Source organism: Alligator mississippiensis, chromosome 13 (genome assembly GCF_030867095.1).
Source record: "Alligator mississippiensis isolate rAllMis1 chromosome 13, rAllMis1, whole genome shotgun sequence".
Lineage (NCBI taxonomy): Eukaryota > Metazoa > Chordata > Crocodylia > Alligatoridae > Alligator > Alligator mississippiensis.
The window spans coordinates 10,703,730-10,724,120 of record NC_081836.1 but is presented as its reverse complement, the minus strand read 5'-3'; the positions used below and the strand labels follow the sequence as shown (position 1 = coordinate 10,724,120).

General features: G+C 47.3%; 1 protein-coding gene across 1 annotated transcript in view; it reads right to left on the bottom strand.

The window, feature by feature from the left end:
• SLC25A33 (solute carrier family 25 member 33) overlaps positions 1-11,344 on the bottom strand; it is a 30,971-nt gene extending 19,627 nt beyond the window's left edge. Inside the window, exon 1 of the mRNA XM_006276316.4 lies at positions 11,234-11,344. Within this exon, the coding sequence (XP_006276378.1) occupies positions 11,234-11,283 (50 nt within the window). The 5' untranslated portion in view covers positions 11,284-11,344. The remainder of the gene's footprint in view (positions 1-11,233) is intronic.
• Positions 11,345-20,391: the final 9,047 nt, after the last annotated feature.

Here is a 20,391-nt window from a genome sequence, read left to right as displayed (position 1 = left end):
CCAAGGAAGCAGCTGCCACAGAATTTCAGAGCATGTGAACTGCCACAACAGGGAACAAGGCAGTCTCAGGTAGCAGGGTCTCATTCAATGCAGGGCCCTCATTCAATGTAGCCAGCACCCAGAGATGCATTTGAACGTGCATCAGGCAATGTGCAGAGAACATGAGCACTTGCTGCCAGACTCGCTGTTTATTTTAACCATGCAATGCAAGGCTTTTATTAGTATTAGGGGTGGACCAAAGCACAGATCAGGGTCCCATGGAGTTCAGCATTCTGCCAGCTTGTGTTGGAAGTGCAAGAACTTCCTTCCATGCTCAAAGCTGCTTACAAATTTAAGCAGACAATAAACGGGCAAGAAACAGCATGTCTTCTCAGTTTCACAGATGATGAAACTAAGGCACCGTAAACAAGCAACTTACTTCAAGTCAGTACAGGAAGTGTTGAGGGGAACCAGGGTCAGATCCTGTTTCTCCTGGCCACCACTCCCTTACTGTACCCCATGTCCCAAGCATGTGGACTGCCGCAGTTATATCTCATCATTTCACATACATAATCAAATTAAGTTACTACCTGATAGGCAATGGCTTATCTACACCAGCACTGTTTCAACTCCATTATTGCTTCTGCACAGCTCTCTTCTAAACAAAGCCCGGGGTTGTGTGTGCGCACATGTACTGCCCCAGCTCTCATGACTGTGATGGGTTCACTGCGCTCGCTACAAGGAGCAACATCTCTGGTTATGCAAACTCTAACCACAAATGCCTGCCAAGTCTCCTCTGGCTGCCTCGCTACCATCCTGCCCTACTCCTACATGCTAATTACCTTCCCTCCTCTCCATCCTGTTCTTATTTCAATAGCCTGAGTAATGTATGCAGCCCCTACTATTTAAGTGCAAGTACTTTCTGGAATGTGCGTAATCCACTGATACACAGCACAATGAGTTAGTATCCGCATCATCAGCTTTAACAGGCTAGGGCTAATACTGTTTTATTGAAAGTGATGCTGGCAACATCTAGCGGAGTCAAGCTCTGAACTTCAAAAAAGGTTGCATGAATTCTGCCCATAATATAAATATTCTGGACATCAGCTCAAGTAAGTACTTCAGCTGATTTTTGTCTACGTGAGGCTTCTTGCATCATCCCTCCCATCTCGGTTCCCTGGGAAGATGGCTGAAAACAGCATGCTGTAGATAAAGGAAATGCTTTATATTCCCTGAGCGTCTCAAGTGCCTACTTTTGGGAAAAACGGAGGAAGAACACCAATAACCTTAAGCAGCTACACAATTTAACTGAAAGCCGTGCAGTGCCTGAAAGGAATCTGCAGCCAGAGCAGTTTTTAAAGTCAAGACATTACAACAAGATATGAGCAAGTCAACACCACCAAGACTTTGTACCTGTTGACTTTCCGATAAGCCGCATGAAGTTTCAGTTCTCAAAACACAATAGGCAACATTTACAGCACCAGCTGCTTGCAAAATCAAAATTAAAAAAAAATATCTCCATTACTTTGCTCTGGCAGAGGAAGCAGGCCAGAGTCAGAGGATACTAAGGTGCGCAGCAGAGTATCCCTTACTCTCCACCCCAACCCTAGCTCCTCCATGAGTTATAGGCAGCAACAGCACACACTAGAGACAAGGCCCTCCAGTCTATCTCACGCACATGTGTGCAAGGATTCCCTATAGTGTCAGCTATGCCACAGAGTGTTCAATAAGTAATTTATGTCAAAAACTGCAACTGCCACTCGAAGGGCACATGCCAGGTCTGTTCCACAGACCACATGAAACCTTTAGCATGACCCTGACCACTGAATTCTGATATTCTGGGGCTGGGAGGGTGGGGGGAGAAGGGCTGCAAGCTTGCTAGCTGATTTGTGAAGTGACAGGTACATGCACAGGCTATATGAACAAACAACTACATAAACTTATTTATCCACTCTCCCAAAAGCAGATGCCTTGTTTAAAGAAGTCATGCCATGATTTTAGGCTCAACATCCCATTGTGCCTCTGCTCCATGTCCCATCTTCTACCTTTGCAAATTCTTTCCATCCATATTTAATGCCCACGCCTAACACACCAATGGCTTATGTCCAAAGAAACTCACTGTCAGCAACCCAACCCCCTACTATGTGCATGACTCTCCATCCTTGGAGGTTTTTAAGACCCGGCTAGACAAAGCCCTGGCTGGGATGATCTAGTTGGGGCTGGTCCTGCTTTAAGCAGGGGGGTGAACTAGATGTGACCTCCCGAGACCCCTCCAACCCTCATTTTCTGTGACTCTAGAAACTTCAAGAACCAAAACTCAATTAGAAGGGAAAACTGACCCCACCGTTCTAGATTTAACCAGAGAAATGCTAAGGAGTGGTAAAATCCTATCAAATGTAGCAAGCACTTTCTGTGAGTTAAGGACAGGCTTTAATGAAAGAAAATTTAATGTCCAGACTGCAAGGCCCTCATTCACACTGGCACACATAGTACTGTAGGCTACTATGGACCACTCTGTTGAGTAACTACTCATCTCTGGGATTAAGTAGCTCATAGTCCAGCCCTACATGTTTAACCGAGAGTACATCTACAGCACATCTTCCTTCACAGAAAGGTTGAAAACACTAAGGCAACAGCTCTGAACACAGTTCCTCCAGGATCTTGAGAAAAAGCCTGGAGGCAACTGTGTGTCGACCGGCTGTCCCAGGAGTAACACTACCTTACTCAGTGAAGAAGTTACCCTGGTTTGGGGTAATGTATTCTGGGTTAGGACAGATATACCTCAGTTCAAGACATTGCGTCATGTAGCTTCAATTTTTGCAGAGGAAAAGGAAGGAGTTTTTTTCTTCTCCTGTCACGTACATGCAGTCTGAGAAAAGTTCCCAGGAGCTGAACTTTCAACCGCAAGTAGTCACATGGAGGAATGACGTATCTGGGAGGGGAAGAATATTGAGACTCTCTCCTCTTATTTATAACGACAGTCTCCTACACTGGAGACCCACCCTGTGTATAAATAGTTCTGCCCTTGCTAACCCTTGCTCTTCCTTTGCCCTTGATGCCCATCATTATACATCAGAAGCAGCCTGGGGGAAAAATGATACCGTATTTCGAGTCTAGGAAAAAGCAGCTTTCCGTCCCCCAATGTTTCTATATTGCTGGCAATTCAGCATTCTGTGTTGTTGGCAATTTGGGGCCACATTAGACTCATTACATTTTTGATTCTTGCCTGATTGTGCTCCAACACTAATATAACCTATGAAGGGTTAGGGAGTTTGCTCCCTCTCTGATGCGCAATGAAAGGTACAATACTATTACAAGGTTACTATTGTTTAGGGAGTCAATCCTGCAAGCAACTCCATGGGTGAGATTTTTTCAAAGGGTCATAGATGCCTAAAGATGCTTGTACTTACTTACTTTCCTGATGAATAATTTAGTGGCAGCTCTTGGAGGTACCTGTTGCCTTGATCCCATGGGCATCCATGGGAATTTGCACCGGTTGAAGGTACCCAACTACCTTTGAAACCTACCTTCAACCGGTGCAAATTCCCATTGATAATAATTTAGTTGCAGCTCTTGGAGGTACCTACCTGTTGCCTTGATCCTATGGGCATTAGTCTCCTAAATCTATGGCAGAGTCATTTGCATGAAGTTACATCAAGGGCCTCTCTCAATGGAGGGGTCTGTTTAAGCTGAATGCTCCAGAGAGCTTTTACCATGATTTAATTTGTGATGGAAAGTTTCAGTCTGTTTTTCCATGACATGCCACGTGCCCCAGCAATAAATGCTCAGAGGGGACAGATGTTTTCCTGTGGCATCATCAGGGAAGTAAGTGAAACAAGTTACTTTGGAGCATAGATTCTGAATGACAACAAATCATGAAAGAAAGACCTGTAGATAAGCACCCTCATCATATTAAGGATTCAGCATGATTCTGACTGATCATTTTGTTACCAAGCGCACAAATTCTTACAAGCATTTCCTCCATTTCTCAAGCCAGCGTGCTGCTAAGAGAAATGCTCAGACTCTACTCAGGAAACAGAAAGGCTTTTTTCTTATCAGATGCAGGGGGCACAAAATAGGTCTGATGGACTAAATCCAGGACTGGGAGACAACAGTTGGGCTTCGCTGCAGATTGTGCTCATCCCTTGCAACCTGGGCCTCTGTGTATGTCATGTGTCAGATTTCCCCCTTGTAATATGAAGATAAAATGTATTCACTGACCTGGGGTGGGGGGTCGCATGCTTTTGTGTCTGTACAGCGTTAGATAATTATTATTGTCTGAAGCAGGTATTTGCGAGGAGTTCTCCTCCACACCAATTCTTCACTGAAATTAAATGGAGCATTTCCATTGTGAGCACCAAGAACCTGGGATCTGCTCTGGCTGCCCAACGGCTCCCAAGAGAAGTTTATGGTGCTGGTTTTAACCTATAGCCACATCCTTAAGTGGCCTGAGACATAAATGCTTGGATCAGTTTGCCCATGCTGTGCTGCTGCAGGTAAGTGTGCTAGGGATGAACAAACTGAAGCCCATGGCTGCAACTGGAAGAAGCGGGCAGGGGCCATGCTCCAGGAGGGTATCTAGTCTTTGGAATTGACCCCCACATCCCAGTAGCTTGGCACCACTGATCTCCCAGGGTCACTGCCAACCCAGTTTCCAAGAGGCCTTCTGAGACTGTTCTGACGGGGAGTTTCCTTTTATATTCAGAGGAGCAGTGGGAGAAGGTTTGACATAGACCCCAATTCTGAGAGCATGAAGGCACACACACAACTTCACTCACATCCCTAGTCCCCTGACTTGAATGGAGCAACTCATGGAAGCAAAGATACGTGGAAGGTGTGTATGTGGCACCTGGGTGTTACTGTGCATTAGATCCTTGCCTCTGGGTGACCGAACAGAGCACGGTAGGAGGGGCATTGCAGCCACCACTTCAATGGAACAAGTCCAGAGAAACTCCCTTGGTACATATTGCTTGCTATGCCAAAAGACTTGCACAGAAGTACCGCGCCACCCCAGACTGGGTCATGCTCTCTGCCTACTGAAGCCAATGAACAAAGCTCCCTGCGACTTCAACAGGGCAGAAGGAGCTGCAGCTCTCAAATATACCCAAATCGCTCTCATGAACAGCACATCATTTGGGCTTGTCCCTGCCTGACTCCTTCCAATCAACACTGCAAAATCTTCTGCTTTGCTGTTTTTGGTGTGAGCTGTAAAAGGCTCTCTCTCTCTCTCTAACACCGGAAGCAAGTTGGTAAGAAATGTGTCTCCCCATAAATAAGAGAGCTAACAGGAAGCTCTCTCTCACAACAGCTGGATAAGACTCTCACTTGTTGAAGTCCGGCATTTCAATCCTGCTGTGTATTCGGCTGTGCGTGGTTTCCAGGATGCACGATAAGACTGTGAGCTCTATGGGGTAGGGCCTGTCTGTGGGGTACATGCCCAGGGCTTATAGTAATAAAGCCCTGAACCCTGACCAGGGACTTCTAAGCACGATCACAGTGCAAACAGACTGCTAACACAGATGTTTTAAATGGTGGAGCAGCTTAGATGACTGCAAGATTATTACTCCCTCATGGGAATTGTTGTTTTGCAGTAATGCCTAGGAGCCCCAGTTCTGGACTAGGATTTCACTGTACTGGAGCCAAATAAATACAGGCCAAGAAGATGGTCCCTTGCTTCAGAAAGCCATGAGAGGAGAGAGTAAAAAACTCCCACCCAGTCATTCCCTACTTTGGAAGAACTAAAACACTGATGACTGTTTCTAAAGTTGCTTGGGTGCTATATTATATTTAGCAAAATAATCATCCCATTGCAGGAGTTTGTTTAATCAGATTTTGTTCTCAGAAGAGTGTCCTTTAAGTCTATCGTGCTATTTAAAAAAAAGAAACTCCATAAGGATGACAGGTTCTAGAGATCTAATCCAATGTGACCTTGGCTTCCCACACGCGAGACCTCCTTGGACTCCCAGCACACACGCACCAGATTTTCTACTATGTCAATTATTTGTAGGGGAGGAGGACAGCAAAATGTTCAGGGCACTAGGCTAAGACATGGAAAACCTGTGTTCAGGGTCATGCTTTGCTCAGCGCAACACAAAGTCTGGAACAGGAATCTCTTTCCCTGCCTCAGTTTCCTATCTGGAAATAGAGCAAATAACATATAACTACAAGTTAAGCGGATACAAAAATATGTGCGAGTTCAGGGCTTTGGATTGCAAGCTCTTTGAAACAGCCTGTTTAACCAGTGCCCATGCCACATAGGGTAAGAGTGGCCGAAACGCAGGAGTGGCCCAATCTCTAATTGGACATAAGCTCAAGCAACAATGGATAGAAGAAAGAGCACACAACTGAAGTGCAAGTAGTGTTTTTTCCCCTGCAAACAGCTATTCCCAACAGACTAACTGAACCACTGCAACCGGCTAATTATTCAGAAATCATAGTAGACGCAAATCACGAGTTAAGTTCTTTGTGTAAAAGACAGACATCAAAGAAGAAAACAGGAAAGTCATTACAGAAGTGGGTAGCGTTTCATAGTAGCTAGGGTCAGGAGGGACCTGAACAGATCATCTAGCCTGTCCCCCTGCCACAGGCAGGAATGAATGCTGGGTTCATAAGACCCCAGACAGGTGATCATCTAACCTCTTTTTTAATTTACCCAAGGTAGGGGCGAGGACCACTTCCCTAGGAAGCTGGTTCCAGATTTTGGCCACCCTAACTAAAATATTGTCTCCTGATCTCTAACCTAAACCTATTCTCCATCAGCTTCTTACCATTGTTCCTCGTCACCCCAGGTGATGCTGAGGAGAAAAGGGCTCTGCCTATTTGCTGTTGATCCCCCCTGATGAGTTTGTAGGCAGCCACCAGGTCCCCCCTCAGCCTCCGCTTGCCGAGGCTGAAAAGGCTTCATGTATAAAAAGAGGACCTCACATGGGGAACAGTGGGGGCTGTCACATGGTAAATGATAAACGCCAAGTAATGCAGCATTTCTGAGGTTACCTGGGAACTTCGCTTGCTACTATGCTACAGAAAGCAGCCCTTATATTGTTAATGTGACGTCCAAATGCAAAAATACATACGACAAAGTTTGCCGCCACATGAGCTCAATGGAAAGCCTTCACTCCCCTTGTCATTTTCATTTTTAATGGCATTTTCTGATGCGCATGACGATACTGTATTAGCAGCACGAGAGCAACTCCAGCTCCAGCCAAGAGAGTAATAATGTACAGTACCACCAGCAGGCTTGATACAACCCGACTTCAACAGAGAGGCCACAGTTAGCAGGTAGAAGTGGATGAGCAACAGGAAGGAGGGCCTTTGGGATTAGGAAAGTGAATTAGCTTTTGTCTTGCATCCCCACCTGTAATGGGGAATTTCAATATTTCTTCTCTTTGACACTTTGTAAGATCTTCAGAACTGGGACCATCTCCTCTGAATGTGTCTGTAGAGAGCTGAGCCTCCCTGAGAAAGACCACCTCTCTCTCCTTCCCAGGTGGCCACAGCTGGGGTCACCAGCAGCGCTTAAGATGAATTCTCCTCTCTTTGCAAGATGGGCTGGCTGGCAGGGCTTCTCCTGAAAGGGACTCTGGTCTCCCTCACACTAACCCAATCTACAGTAGCTCAGATTTGATGCCTTCGCAGGCATGCTGCAAAGATTCCCTGTTCAATGTCAGGACCCACAGAGACAACTCAGAGCAGGTCTTTGAGATGAAAGAAAAGGAGTAACTGGCTGGCCACAGTCATACATACCATATTATAATGCTCAGGGGATTCAAGTTCCTTGCATGTATTATATACTGAGCTCTGTTAAGACATGTTGGGTCCTAGAGAGACATCTTTATTATCTGAACAGATACAATAAAAAACTAGGGCTCCACTCTCAGTGAAAGGTGCCAGGCATTACTGTAATGCAAACAATAAAAAAAATGGACTTAAAACAATGCAAGCTACTCAGAGCCAGCAAGGAGCAAGGGAGTGCCTTAATAAAATTCAGCTTCGTTGTTTCTAATATTTAGATTAAATGAACTTAATGTTCCAGAAAGTTGCCAGAGGACACTGGAGACTGAAGTCCTCTACTTAGCAACAGAATAAGCAGTGGTCCACTGCTGAACAGATTAAGGCCAGAAGTCTACTTCTCAGGGACCAGTGAACTACTGTCAGCTAACAAGTACTGTGGGAAGGTTTGTAATGAAGTTCTTTTTATTTTAAAAAAGGACTTGTAATAACAACAGACCCATACGTATCCAATCACTTAAATGCTGTTAGTCAAAATGTTAACCATAAAATAAGACCAAGTCACAACATTCCTATGGGGATTTCTATTAAAAATACTTTATAAAGTTATCCAGAGAGAGGGAAAAATCTATTAAGAGAAATGCTTATAGGCCTTATATCAATCCGTCACCTTCAGAAAAGTCAGTCCCTTCCACAGAATGGATTAACACAAAAATAAAGTTTAAAAGAGAGCCAAAGTCTCTTCCTGCTTGGAAGACAGCCCCGAATGTCTAGGAAAATGATTTTTATCAGAAATGTTAAGTTCTCACAACTTTTTCACCTCCTTGGTTGTCAGCATAGTGACACAGACCATGCACTTTCACAGCCTCCGTTTTCTAACTGCAGTTGATGGGGGGAGTTCTAGAAATGCCCAGCAAACAGTTTTTTGTTCCCACACTCAGTTAAGTGACGGTCTGTCAAGTTGCCTGAAGTCGACAGGCTCAACTGCGCCTTTGGATTCCTTCCCCACAGCTGCCACTAAAGTCGATAGGAACAACACGAGAGGGCATGATTTGGCCTGTGGCATTTCATTTAACCGTAGTTCAGCAAAATGTCATCAGTGCATATGACTTCAGCAAAATGTCATCACTACATATGACTTTTGTAATTGCACATGGTTGCACACCCAACCCCAAGTGACTGCTCTCAGTGTTGTCCTCAAGAGACACCATGTTAGATACCTGTTCCCTCCCTGCTTCCAAGCAGTCTTGGAAAGCTGTCCTGAATACATGCCAGCCTAGGCACAGACTCATTTGCCTTGTTTACTATTACAAGCAGAGTTAGAAAAAAAACACATTTGCCTTGTCTTTTAAAATGATTATGCAGAGAACAAGCAGGACTGTGCAGGGGACCACAGTAAGGGTTAAAATTCCTCCCCCCACACACACAAAGGGGAAAGAGGCTTCTATCTTAATACCCTGCATAATACCTCTCTGGGTAACCTGTTCCGGTGCTTTCCTATCCTCCTAGTGAGAAAGCTGTTCCAAATATGTAACCTAAACTTCCTTTGCTGCAACTTTTGCACAATCTGACCACAGAAAGCAGTTTGTAGCCCAGGCCAAACACAAGTGCAGGGCTGCAAGCAGCCTCATTAAGACAGAAGCTTCTCTCCCCTCTGTGTGTGTGTGGGGGGAGGAATTTTAATCCTTACTGCAGTCCCCTGCACAGTCCTGCTTGTTCTCTGCATAATCAGCACAGAAACTTTTAATTAGAAGCTACTTTTCGTGTCTCATTTCTCTTTCAAGAGAAAGGTTCTTATGTAATTAAGTGAAACACAACGACCTAAAAGTTACTGCAACTCCCTTCTGACAACGTTGAATTCCTGCATCTGGTCAACAACCGTCAACTCCCGTTAACCTTCACTCCCAAAAGGCTCCTGCTGAGTCCTCAGCCCTTAATCCCCAGCCTAACACCAAAACAATTTAAACTACTTCTCCATCCCATCCCACCCGCCTGAACCTGTATTAGAAAAACCTCAGGATTCCTACACAGTTCAGCCAGCACATCGGTTGTCCTGCTACATGACCCAAGCCTTTAAACTGTTCAGGGCCTGGCCTCTTCTCTAGCGAGAATGTGGATCTAGTAGGCCTCAAGCTTACACACGATACATATGCTACGCATGCACTTTTCCCCACCCTGGAGAAGTCGATATCTACTACAAGCTGCTGGGTCCAGAAATTCCAGATTATTACAGGAACTTTTATCACAAATATTCAGTGTCCAAACTCCACCCTTGCAGGGAAGGTCTCAAGGAAGATGCATGGTTTGGTCACTGGGAGAACCCATACAGCCTTCCCCCTTCCTAGGTGAAATGATGCCACTACCCATACTGCTCTCTGGTTTCACTTTTAAGAGCAATTACAGCACTGGGTGTTCAGGATGTGTCACTCATGCACACCCATTTCCTGTATGTGAAACCCAAAACCCCTATATCCAAGGCTGACTGCAGCTCTTGGGTCCACCCTAATCACCAGGGATCCAGGTTTTAAATTTGGTGCGGGGAAAACATGAATTTTCTCCTTTAAAAGGAGAAAAACATGGGAAACTAGAGGTTTCCCTTTGCAGGCTGGCAGAGGTCCAAGGGGGAGCAAGGGACGCCACGTGCATGTGCATGCATGCAGCAGCCAGCATTTGGTGGAGAGGAGCTCCCACAGCTCTCTCCAGGTAAGTCTATGGGGGCAGAGGGAGAACGGAGGGGCACAGATGAGGTGGTGGGTGCTGGGGGGGGGTCTGTGCCCACAGCAAGGTGCAGCCAGCCTGGACCAGCTCCAGAAAGGAGCCTCCGCAGCCCAGCGGGTGAGACCCAGAGCGGGAGGGAGCACCGTACCGCCACGGCTGCCATGGCTGGGAGCGAGGCACAGCGCATCAGGACTGGTCAGTGCTACACAGCAGCTGTGGGGAGGGTGGGGGGACACGGCCGCAGCCGGACCTGCGTCCCGGGCAGCAAAGGGGAGCTCCGACTTCCACGATAAAAGAACCCAAAACCAAACACCAAAACCTAGAGGTCTCCAGAGCCTTTCCATCGTGACCACCGAGGCCCCGGCAGGCTTCCAAATGGCTTTAAAACTGTAACTATGGCAATAAAACGTTGCGTTCAACCGACACCCAGACAGACATAGCGGCGTTTCCTTTGAATCATGGAAAAAGATGGATTTAAAAAAAAAAAAAATCAGAGAATTTGGGATTTTTTTCAATCTGAGAAAACCAGGACCCGCGCCCACTGCATCGTCCCCAGCTGCGGGAGGGCTGGAGCAGGAGGCTGCCAAGCTGCCCCGAGACCGTGCCCCCGCAGGGAGGCCGCAGCTCCCCGCAACGGTGGAGGGGAACCACAAGAATGAAGAGTCAGGGCAATGACGGCGGCGGGAGAGGGGGGGCGGCCGGCAGGACAAGGGGGAGGGAGGGAGCGAGGGGAGGGGGCTCGTCCCCCGGCCCACGTGGGAGCGCCGCGCGCGGGGAAGGGCACGCCAGGCCGGCGGCCCGCACTCACCCCCCCGCGAACAGGTGCAGCAGCGTGTTCTCCTGCGGGGGCCCCGCCATGGCGCCGCCGCCCGCTCCGGCAATCAGCGCTGCCGCCGCCGCCGCCTCCCCGGCCCTGCGCCGCCCCGGCCCCGATCCCGCAGCTGGAGCGGGCGGAGCCTCCTCCGTCACGTGACACCGGCGAGCCGCGGGGCAGCCAACCAGCGCCGAGCCGGCCCGGGCGGGGCGGGGGCGTCGGCGCTGGCGTCACAGAGGGGCGAATGCTCTGAGAAGCAGGGTGAAGGGATTGGACGGGCTGCGCTGGCGTCACAGAGAAACGGACGCCGGGATTGGAGGCGCTGATGCTGACGCAATGGAGTGGGGGCGGATCTCGCTCGGTGTACTGGTGCCCCCGAGCCCGCTCGCCCCCCAGGGCCCGCGGCTCATTGCCGGGTCTTGCAGCGACTGGAGCATCCAAGCCTGGCGCGCTTCCATTGACCCCCACGGGGTGCAAACTTTAAAACCTAAAGTCAGGTCCCTTCAAAATTAAATACTGAGAACAAACGCGGTTGATCTTGTTCGCAGAAACCTCCAGCTAAGCCACTTACCCAGCAATGCAGCTGTCTCTGTTTTCCTAGGCGTTTCAAAGGGAAGGAATAAAGCTGCATGGTTTGAATAAGTAAACAGTACTGTTGGTTTTTCAATGGGATTATTCAAATAGCTGAGATGCTTCCTCTGGTCCTTAACCCGGGAGGACTGGCGGGTCTGTCCCCAGGGGCTGCCTCTCCTTTTCCCTCCTCCGCTTCGAGGGCAAGGAGCTTTGCACCCACACGCAGGCGCTTGGTTGAGGTTGCAGCATCACTGGAGCGGGTGGGCAGCTCCTCCCAGCTCTTGAAGTCAGCATCCCTTTTCTTGAGAGCTGCCTTCAAGGCATCCAGCCACATTTCCTCTGCCTGCACACTATCCCAGGCAGTTATTAAGCTGGGGTGGAGACGGAAGCGACGATTTTTCATAGAACCACAGAAAATTTGGGTTGAAGGGACCCCAGGAGGTCGCATCTAGTCCAACCCCTGCTCAAAGCAGGACCAACCCAACTACATCTTAGTCAAGGTTTTGTCTAGCCAGGTCTTAAAAACTTCCAAGGATGGAGAGTCCACCACCTCTCTGGGTCACCTGCTCCAGTGCTTCACTATCCTCCTAGTGAGAAAGTTCTTCCAAATACCTAACCTAAACTTCCTTTGCTACACCTTTTGTACAATCTGGCCACAGAAAGCAGTTTGTAGCCCAGGACAAACACAAGTGCACGGCCACAAGCAGCTTCAAAAGTGGCCAATTGGGTGAAAATCTGACCTGTTGTTGCAGCAGCAGGTAAAGACATTTTAAAATGTAGTGTCTTCTGTAACTTGTGTCTGCAGAGCTCCCAGCCTGTCCTGTTTGCAGAATGGGGTGGGGAAAGGGAGCAGAAGGAGTTCAGGCTGGGGGGGGTTTCAGCTTCCCAGAGGGTGGGGCGGGTGTACTGGAGCTTCAATTCACTCACCCCACCCTTCACCACCAGCAGGGGAGCCCCTAGAATAGCGGTAGGCAAAATGCGGCCCACGGGCCAGATGCAGCCCGCCAGGCCATTCTATCCAGCCCACGGGGCCCCTACAAATGTAGACAGTTAATATTTATCTGCTCCTGGCTGCCTGTCATGCAGCCCTCAATGCCTTGCCAAAACTCAGTAAGCGGCCATAAATAATTGCCTGCCCCTGCCCTAGAATGAGCTCCCTCCTCTGCCTTTCCCCCTTCCATCCTAAAAACAGTGAGTGCTGGCAGAGAGCAGTGGCCATTGCTAAGGGAACCTGGCTGCAGGCTCCTAGGTCGCAGCTAGGACCCTCTCCCCGCTAGAACCAGCAGTGAACTTCTGTTTGGTCTGGAGCAACGTAACTCAGAAGCTTTGCAAAAATCATTTGGAGTTACAGCTGAGAGCTGTACTTCTGTCTGCACCGTGGGAGTAAAGCACTGGTTTAGGGAGTCAAGAGCCATTCCAAAAGTCACAAACTTGGCTTAAAGCCCAGGAGGGTTTGGGGTTTTTTGGAAATCTGGGGTCGTTCCTTGTTCCCTGCTGTGGCGGAGCCTTGAACACACCTCACCCCTTCCTGCTGTGCTGGGGGCATTGCTATGCTACATCCCACCTCCCAGATCCTCTGATCCCAGAAGTAGTTCAGCCTGAATTGCAATGATTAGCAAGGAAGAGAAGACAGATTGAGGGACAGCTTCAAGGGAGCCGAGAGGCATAGGCCAGGAATCATACCCCAGGCAAATAAAGACACCCCTGGAAAGAACAATGGTCACAGACAGTGACTCACGTTTCTCTGCTCCCTACTTAAATTGGCCAAGAGATTGTTCTCTCAGGGAAATGAGTGGGAATACAGACATTTCAATCTGAACTGTAAAACTGGACACAGACAGAGGGGTGGAGTCTGAACCTTGCCTCAAACCATGACTATGGGTTCTGCAGGGCCTGAGTCCTCACCCCCAGGTAGTGAGTATGTCTGTGTGTTCTCCGCTGGATGTAGCTGCTCTTGGTCACAATATGCTAATATCCCAGTAAACCAGCATATAGTTCAGAGGAACTTGCTTTGTCTTCTTTTGTACTTCTCTGCATGGAATAAATACCCCCAAAGTCATCCTAGGTGTAACAATTCTGGTTTTTTTGAACTTCTACAGGATACCTGGATCATATTTTAAAGCTTTTCAAACACTTCCAAGCAAGACGGATGTCTATCTTGCTGGGATCCTCTGACCCCTGCTGACTTCCTGCCCTTTGGGCGGGGGGCTGGACTTGATGATCTTCCGAGTTCCCTTCCAGCGCTAATGTCTATGAAATCTATGAACTTAAAAAAAGCAAGCTGACACTCTTACATAATCACCTGACTCCTGGACCTGGGGCTTAGAGAAAACTACCAAATAAACTCACAAGGGTTGGCAGTACCGTCTACTACAGGTCTGTTCAAATGGCTGTAACCCATACATTTTTTGCATAACAAAAGATGTTCCCTAAAGAAGGTTTTCCTTGAGTCCATTAACCTCCCTACAACACGCACAGACCTGTGTCGATAATGTATTTACTGACTGTGCTGCAGGTAAAATTAGAATATAAACTATTTAAGCCTGGGCATTTGCCTCATGTAATACGTACGGTGTGCATGTGGAGCTAAGGCACAGATTCAGCAATGCAATGTGACTTGTCCTGTACTTAAAGCTAGGCACATGCTTAAGCACTTTCATGAATCAAGTTCTGTGTAAACAATAATCGACCATCATCTTCATCCTCAGACGTTGCCAGCTATAGCTTGGAAAGAAGATCTGCCAAAAGCGAACGCATTTCTAGACAGGTGACAAGCCGTGAGCTCCCAGCTCAGATATCTGCTCACGTCAACAGCTAACAACCCTGCCTGTGTCATGTAATTGCTTGTTCAAAGAGCCAGCATGCTGGCTAACAATGCTGAATGCAGAGTCATTTCACAGATGCACCATGTGACTAGTCAAGAATTGATATTATAATCTGTATTTTTCAAAAATCTGCCAATACATTGTCTGGAATGAGAACATTTTCTCTGCCTGGGGCCCTGGCCCTGTGTTGTGATCCTGGCCCCAGCCCCAACCACCCATCCTGCTCCCAGACACAACTCCCTGCCTTCCCATGGCCCCATCCCATTCACTTGGCTGAGTGCGCCCTGCCCACAGGGGATCCCAGCCAGTCTCCACGCAGACCCTGGGGTTGGGACTGGGATTGCTGGGTGCTGACAGTGTGGGGCTGGGGCCTGGGGCCAGGCCACAATCTGCCCCCAGGACTAATAATCTATCCCTTAGGAAGTTTTCCTGAATTGCTGGGGACAGGGGGGGGGTGTACTGACGTACTGACTAGCCTGCAACAGCTGACCAAAACTCCCTAAGTGGCCCTCCTGCCCAAATAATTGCCCACCCCAATCTACATTTCTTATTGTATCCTCCTCCTTAAAGCTGGTGATAGGAACCTGAGCCTTAATCGATTTAATGATGCTTTATGTAGCACTTTTCTTCCACAGGCAGGTACTTAATATATGGGTGGGGGAACTGAGGCACAGTGAAAGCTCATACATATGGGGCCTTTATTAGAAAATACCACATACTAAAAACCACTTGAATGCAGTTACCTTGGGGGTGGAAGGAAACAACTAAGAGGAACACAAGAAGAAACATTGGCCCTGGGTATAAGGAATAGTATCCAGCTCTTATAAAAAAATCACTAGCAGGTTATACTGATACTTTTGTATTTCATTATTTAAACCTAGGTCCTGTCCGTGTGATCGCAAGAAATAAGAATCCCTGTGCCGCTGGTCAGCACAGATCTAATTTATGCAGCAGAGTAACCTGGGCACAGATGGATTTTTTCTTATGTGCTAAGGAAAGGCCTATGTGTACATAGTTCACAGAGTCACTGGCTGTACTTTTCTCTCCCAAACTCCGAAGAGGGAGGGTGGGGGGAGTTCAGAAACCATCCTTGAAATGCTTGTCATATGTCTCTGTGTTACAAATAGAGAGACCAGCACAGTTTCCTTTCCCGTCTTACATTGGGAAGCACTCGTCTAGTATTCCACCTAATGCCATTCAGCTGAAGGGTTCTCATATCTTTCAAGCCACCAAGGGCAGTCCCTGAAGGCCATGCTCTCTTCCACATGCTGACTGACCAACAAGCAGCTGTCAGGCATGGGATAGCAGGGATAATTTTGGAAGCCGTTTAGTTTAGTTTAGTTTAAATGAGGAGTCAAAGGGGAAAGTGAGTGCAATAAAGTCTCAGAGCAGTATTTTACCAGACTGTACAGTCAAAGATATCACAGCTGGTACAGAAGTGTGTGTGTGTGTGCGCGCGTGTGTGTGAAAGAGAGAGAGAGAGAAAAGAAAGATGATTGACATTCTGACTCCCAAAATCAAGGGGGCTCTACTGAGCCCAGGTGAGAATGGTGCCATATAGAAGCAGCTTAATGTCAAACCTATGCGGTACCCTTTCCTTTTCCTCCTCTTTCTTTCTGCCTCATTATTTTACTTTGTCTCTAGTGATTTGGTCCTGTCCTATTGTTCTGGTGCTTTTTGGTATGACTTCTGTGGCAGTGGTCAGCAATTGAACAGAACATCCACTTCTGAACCTAACATTTCTGGGCGCTATTTCCTAGTCTGTTTGACTCAAACAGTTTAGCACTAAAAACAAAGAATCATTAGAAATTGGTATTAGCTTCAGAATGTGACTGGTCCGAATATTACAGAAAAGTCACAAGGATCTCTATACACATAGGCTGATAAAACTGTACTGGGGTGGAACTTTCCTAAACTTGCCCTGACTGACCTTTCATAGCCCCAGCAGACTCCAGAAATGTCAGGTCCTTATGAATGGAAATGGCTTTATTGCTTGTATGTAAATGTTAAGAACCAGAGGAAGCATCTCAGCTATTTGAATAATCCTATTGAAAAATCAACAGTTCTGTTTACTTATTCAAACCATGCAGCTTTATTCCTTCCCTTTGAAATGCCTAGGAAAACACAGACAGCTGCATTGCTGGGTAAGTGACTTAGCTGGATGTTTCTGCGAACAAGATCAACTGTGTTTGTTCCCAGTATTTAATTTTGAGGGGCACCTGACATGAAGTTTTAAAGTTTGCACCCTGTGGAGGTCAATGGAAGAACTTTGCTCTTACCCTAGTGCAAATGATTATCTATGTGCAGGATAGGTGCCACCACTTTACATGCCAGAAGGTGGCACCTATCCTGCAAATAGATAATCATTTGCACTAGGGTGCTGAATGGCTGGCTTTTTACATTAAAGTTTAGCTCCTGAGGAAAGTATTATAGCCCACAGAAAGACCCTAGCTCTGCACATAGTCCAGGCACCAAAGTCTTCTATGATCCTTGACAATGAGATTTAAACAAACTCCTTGTACCCTGACTTCAGATGCATATTTGAGCTCCAGTCCACAGCTCCCACATGAGACAAACCAAACCTGTGGGTCTGAGCACTTCCAAACCTGGGGAGTGTGGGAGGGGCTGAAACCCAGATGCAGACCTGAACTTTTCCAACTTTTAGGAGTCAGCCCACTACACAAAAAGGTTTGAGGTGTGAACCTGGAATTGAATATCTGGATCCAGAGCACAGACAGGTGCAGCTTGATTTAAGCTGTAGCTCTGACACTGCCCCTCAAAGTCGAGTGAGCACTCCTGTTAGGGCATTTTGTATCTCTTTGCACTTTAGATTTAAAGTGTTTGGTCTGGCAGTCTGGATATGAAGTTTGGTACATCTTGGTCTAGCTCTACTGATGGGCTCTGCTGAGACTAAGGAGTGAATAAGGCACTGGGCAAAGGTCTGCATTGCCATTTTCCTCCTCGTTCCTACAAGACTTCAGAGTCCGTATCATTCAGGTATATAAGCATGTAGTTACTCCTTCTTCAGTAAAATGGATGAGTGCAAAAACCTAGAGGCAGCTGCTGAAGACATTCCCCTAAGCTGCTCAAGTTTCTATTCAACTGAATGTCCCATATGCTCTATCCAGACTCCAAATAATTCCTGCATTTTGTTAGTAACAATACTGAGTACCTCCCATTGCAAATATTCCCAAGCGGCAGTGCTGGGAATGCTGCACTATGTGAAGTATGTAAGCAGGCTCAATAGGGCCTCTTCCTTGATGAACAATCTTGCTGGGATATGTTTGGAGATTGGAAGGTGTGGGGAAGACACAGCTTATTCAGCTCTAGAACAGGCCTACTGACCTTAGCAGGTTTATGAGAATGTAGGTGACCAGGTAAGCCTGATTAGTGTCTGTGCGTGTGACCCCATTTGTTTGCTAAGAGTATCAATCCAGCTGACACGTGATCATTGAAAACCCACCTAAGATAAACAGCTTCTGCTCTACTAATAAAACCTTCACCTTTCTCCCAGTGACAAAAAAATTTCCAAATCTAACAATCAACACATTGAAAGCACATGTCTATGCCACCCATTAACATCCATCTGACCAGTGCCAGGCAGAATGTCTCCCCTGCTAAAAGCTCCTGTATACACTTTGCAATTAATTCCATCCTTCGGTTCCTGGGAATATGCAAGCCATAGGCAAGGAACAACTTCCAGAAGGGATGGGGAACATAAATGTGCAGTGACAAAACATGACTTCCAAGGGACATGGTTAACTGCTGTCCAGAAAGATAGATGCAGCAACCAGAATGGGTACAGATAGGAATGCCCCTAGTTGGGAAAGTGTGCCTGCCCATTTGGCTGCAGCACAAGTCAATATGCAATGGTCCAGAGAGGAAAATCCACAGCAAGAAGGTGGCATGTGCAGGGTCATAGGATCGTATGAATGTAGGGCTGTAAGGGACCTCACAAGGTCATGTAGTCCAACTCCCTGCTCAAGAAAGGATCATCCCTCCCAGCCAAGGGTCTGTCCAACCTGCTCTTGAAAATTTCCAAGGATGGAGATTCTCTAGGTAGCCTATCTCAATGCTTGACCAGCCTCATAAAGTTCCTTCTAATCTCCAACATAAATTTCCTCTGCTAAAACTTGAGCCCATTGCTCCTAGTTCTGTCCCATATGAGCACAGATAAAAGCCCATCTCCATCCATTCCATAATTGTCCTTCAGGTATTTGAAGACTCTTATCAAATTCCCCCTCAATCTTCTCTTCTCCAGACTAACTAACCCTATGCCTTTCAGCCTTTCCTCGTAAATTATGCTTCTCAGGCTTCTAATCTTTTTCTGTTGCTCTCCCTTGGACTCTTTCCAATCTGTCTAAACCTTTGTAAAGCGTGGGACCCAAAACTGGGCACTGTACTCCAGGCAAGGCTTCATACTGCTGGATAGAGTGGAGGAATAACTTTCCCAGATTTGCAAGTGATGTTGTTGTTAATACAACCCCATATGCTGTTGGCCTTTTTTGCCACAAGAGCACACTGTTGGCTTATATTCAGAGCTTGTGTGAAATGCAGCAATAAAGTTGCTTCCATAGGTGAGACCCTGATATTGCTGGAATCCTTGGGGGTTGTGCCAGTAAACCCACAGGGGTGACATGTTTTACAATATCAGTGCCAAGCCTGGAAATATGTCAGTCCCCAGTGACTAAATCAATAGCATCCAGGAGACTGGATGGAAGTGTTCACTTTCCACTGCTTTCTTGGCATCTGAATACAGTGCAGCTCAGGCTACTGGCACAAGGCAAAGGATACAGGATGAAGGAACTAAAGGCAGCAGTTTTCTGATGTGCAGCCTTCCAATATATACAAACACACCAATCTGCACTCAGGCCACTGTGGGAAGAGCTCTCTCCTACACATATAGCCCCATAAGTGCACACATACACAAACTGGAAATGTGCACTCACATAAAAACACAAAGCTGGCTTAGCTATTCTTCCAAACACATGCACATATACAGACTGCAAATGCCCACACACATACATACAACTGCACAAAGCTGGGGCAACCATTCTCATACATGTGCAAAAACCACAAATGCACAAATATACATATCTATATGTACACAGCAGGGAAAGCCATTTTCCTATGCATGCACACAATCGACAATGCACATACAAAACTATCCCAGAGTTTTCTGAGCCCCAGGCACACATACAGATGTTGCCCCAGACCCCACAGACAAGGTAGCTACATATACCATAGGGGCACACACACACCCCAGTGTGTGTCCAGAGCGATGCACTACTGAGGAGTTTTGTATAACCCAGAGGTTAGCTCAGGAGAGTGGCTCCTGGATAGAACTGGTTTGCGCAGCCTGGGGAAGTGCCAAGTAACCTTTTTACAAGTTGGAAACAGGAAGCTGGATCTGAGGGCTGGGCAGCGCAAGAGTGAAGGATGTGCCTCTGCCAAGTGAGGGAGAAAGGAGAGAGAAACCCGGGTGCCAGCAATGGGAGGGGAGGAGAGGATCTGTTCCTTTTAGGTGACTAATGGGTAGAGGCAGAGAGGGAGAAATGAATGTCAGGCTGAAGAGTAGCTGCTGCTCCCTGGCTGGAAGCAGGGAGGAGAGGAGGGAGACAGACAGATGTAGTGTGGGTGGGAAGAAGTGTGCAGGTAGGGGGGAGAAGCCATGGCATTTAGCAGCGGGAGCGCTCAGCCGTGCCATGGCAGCAAAACGCGCAGATCAAATGGGTTATGGCTCTGCCTGGGTGC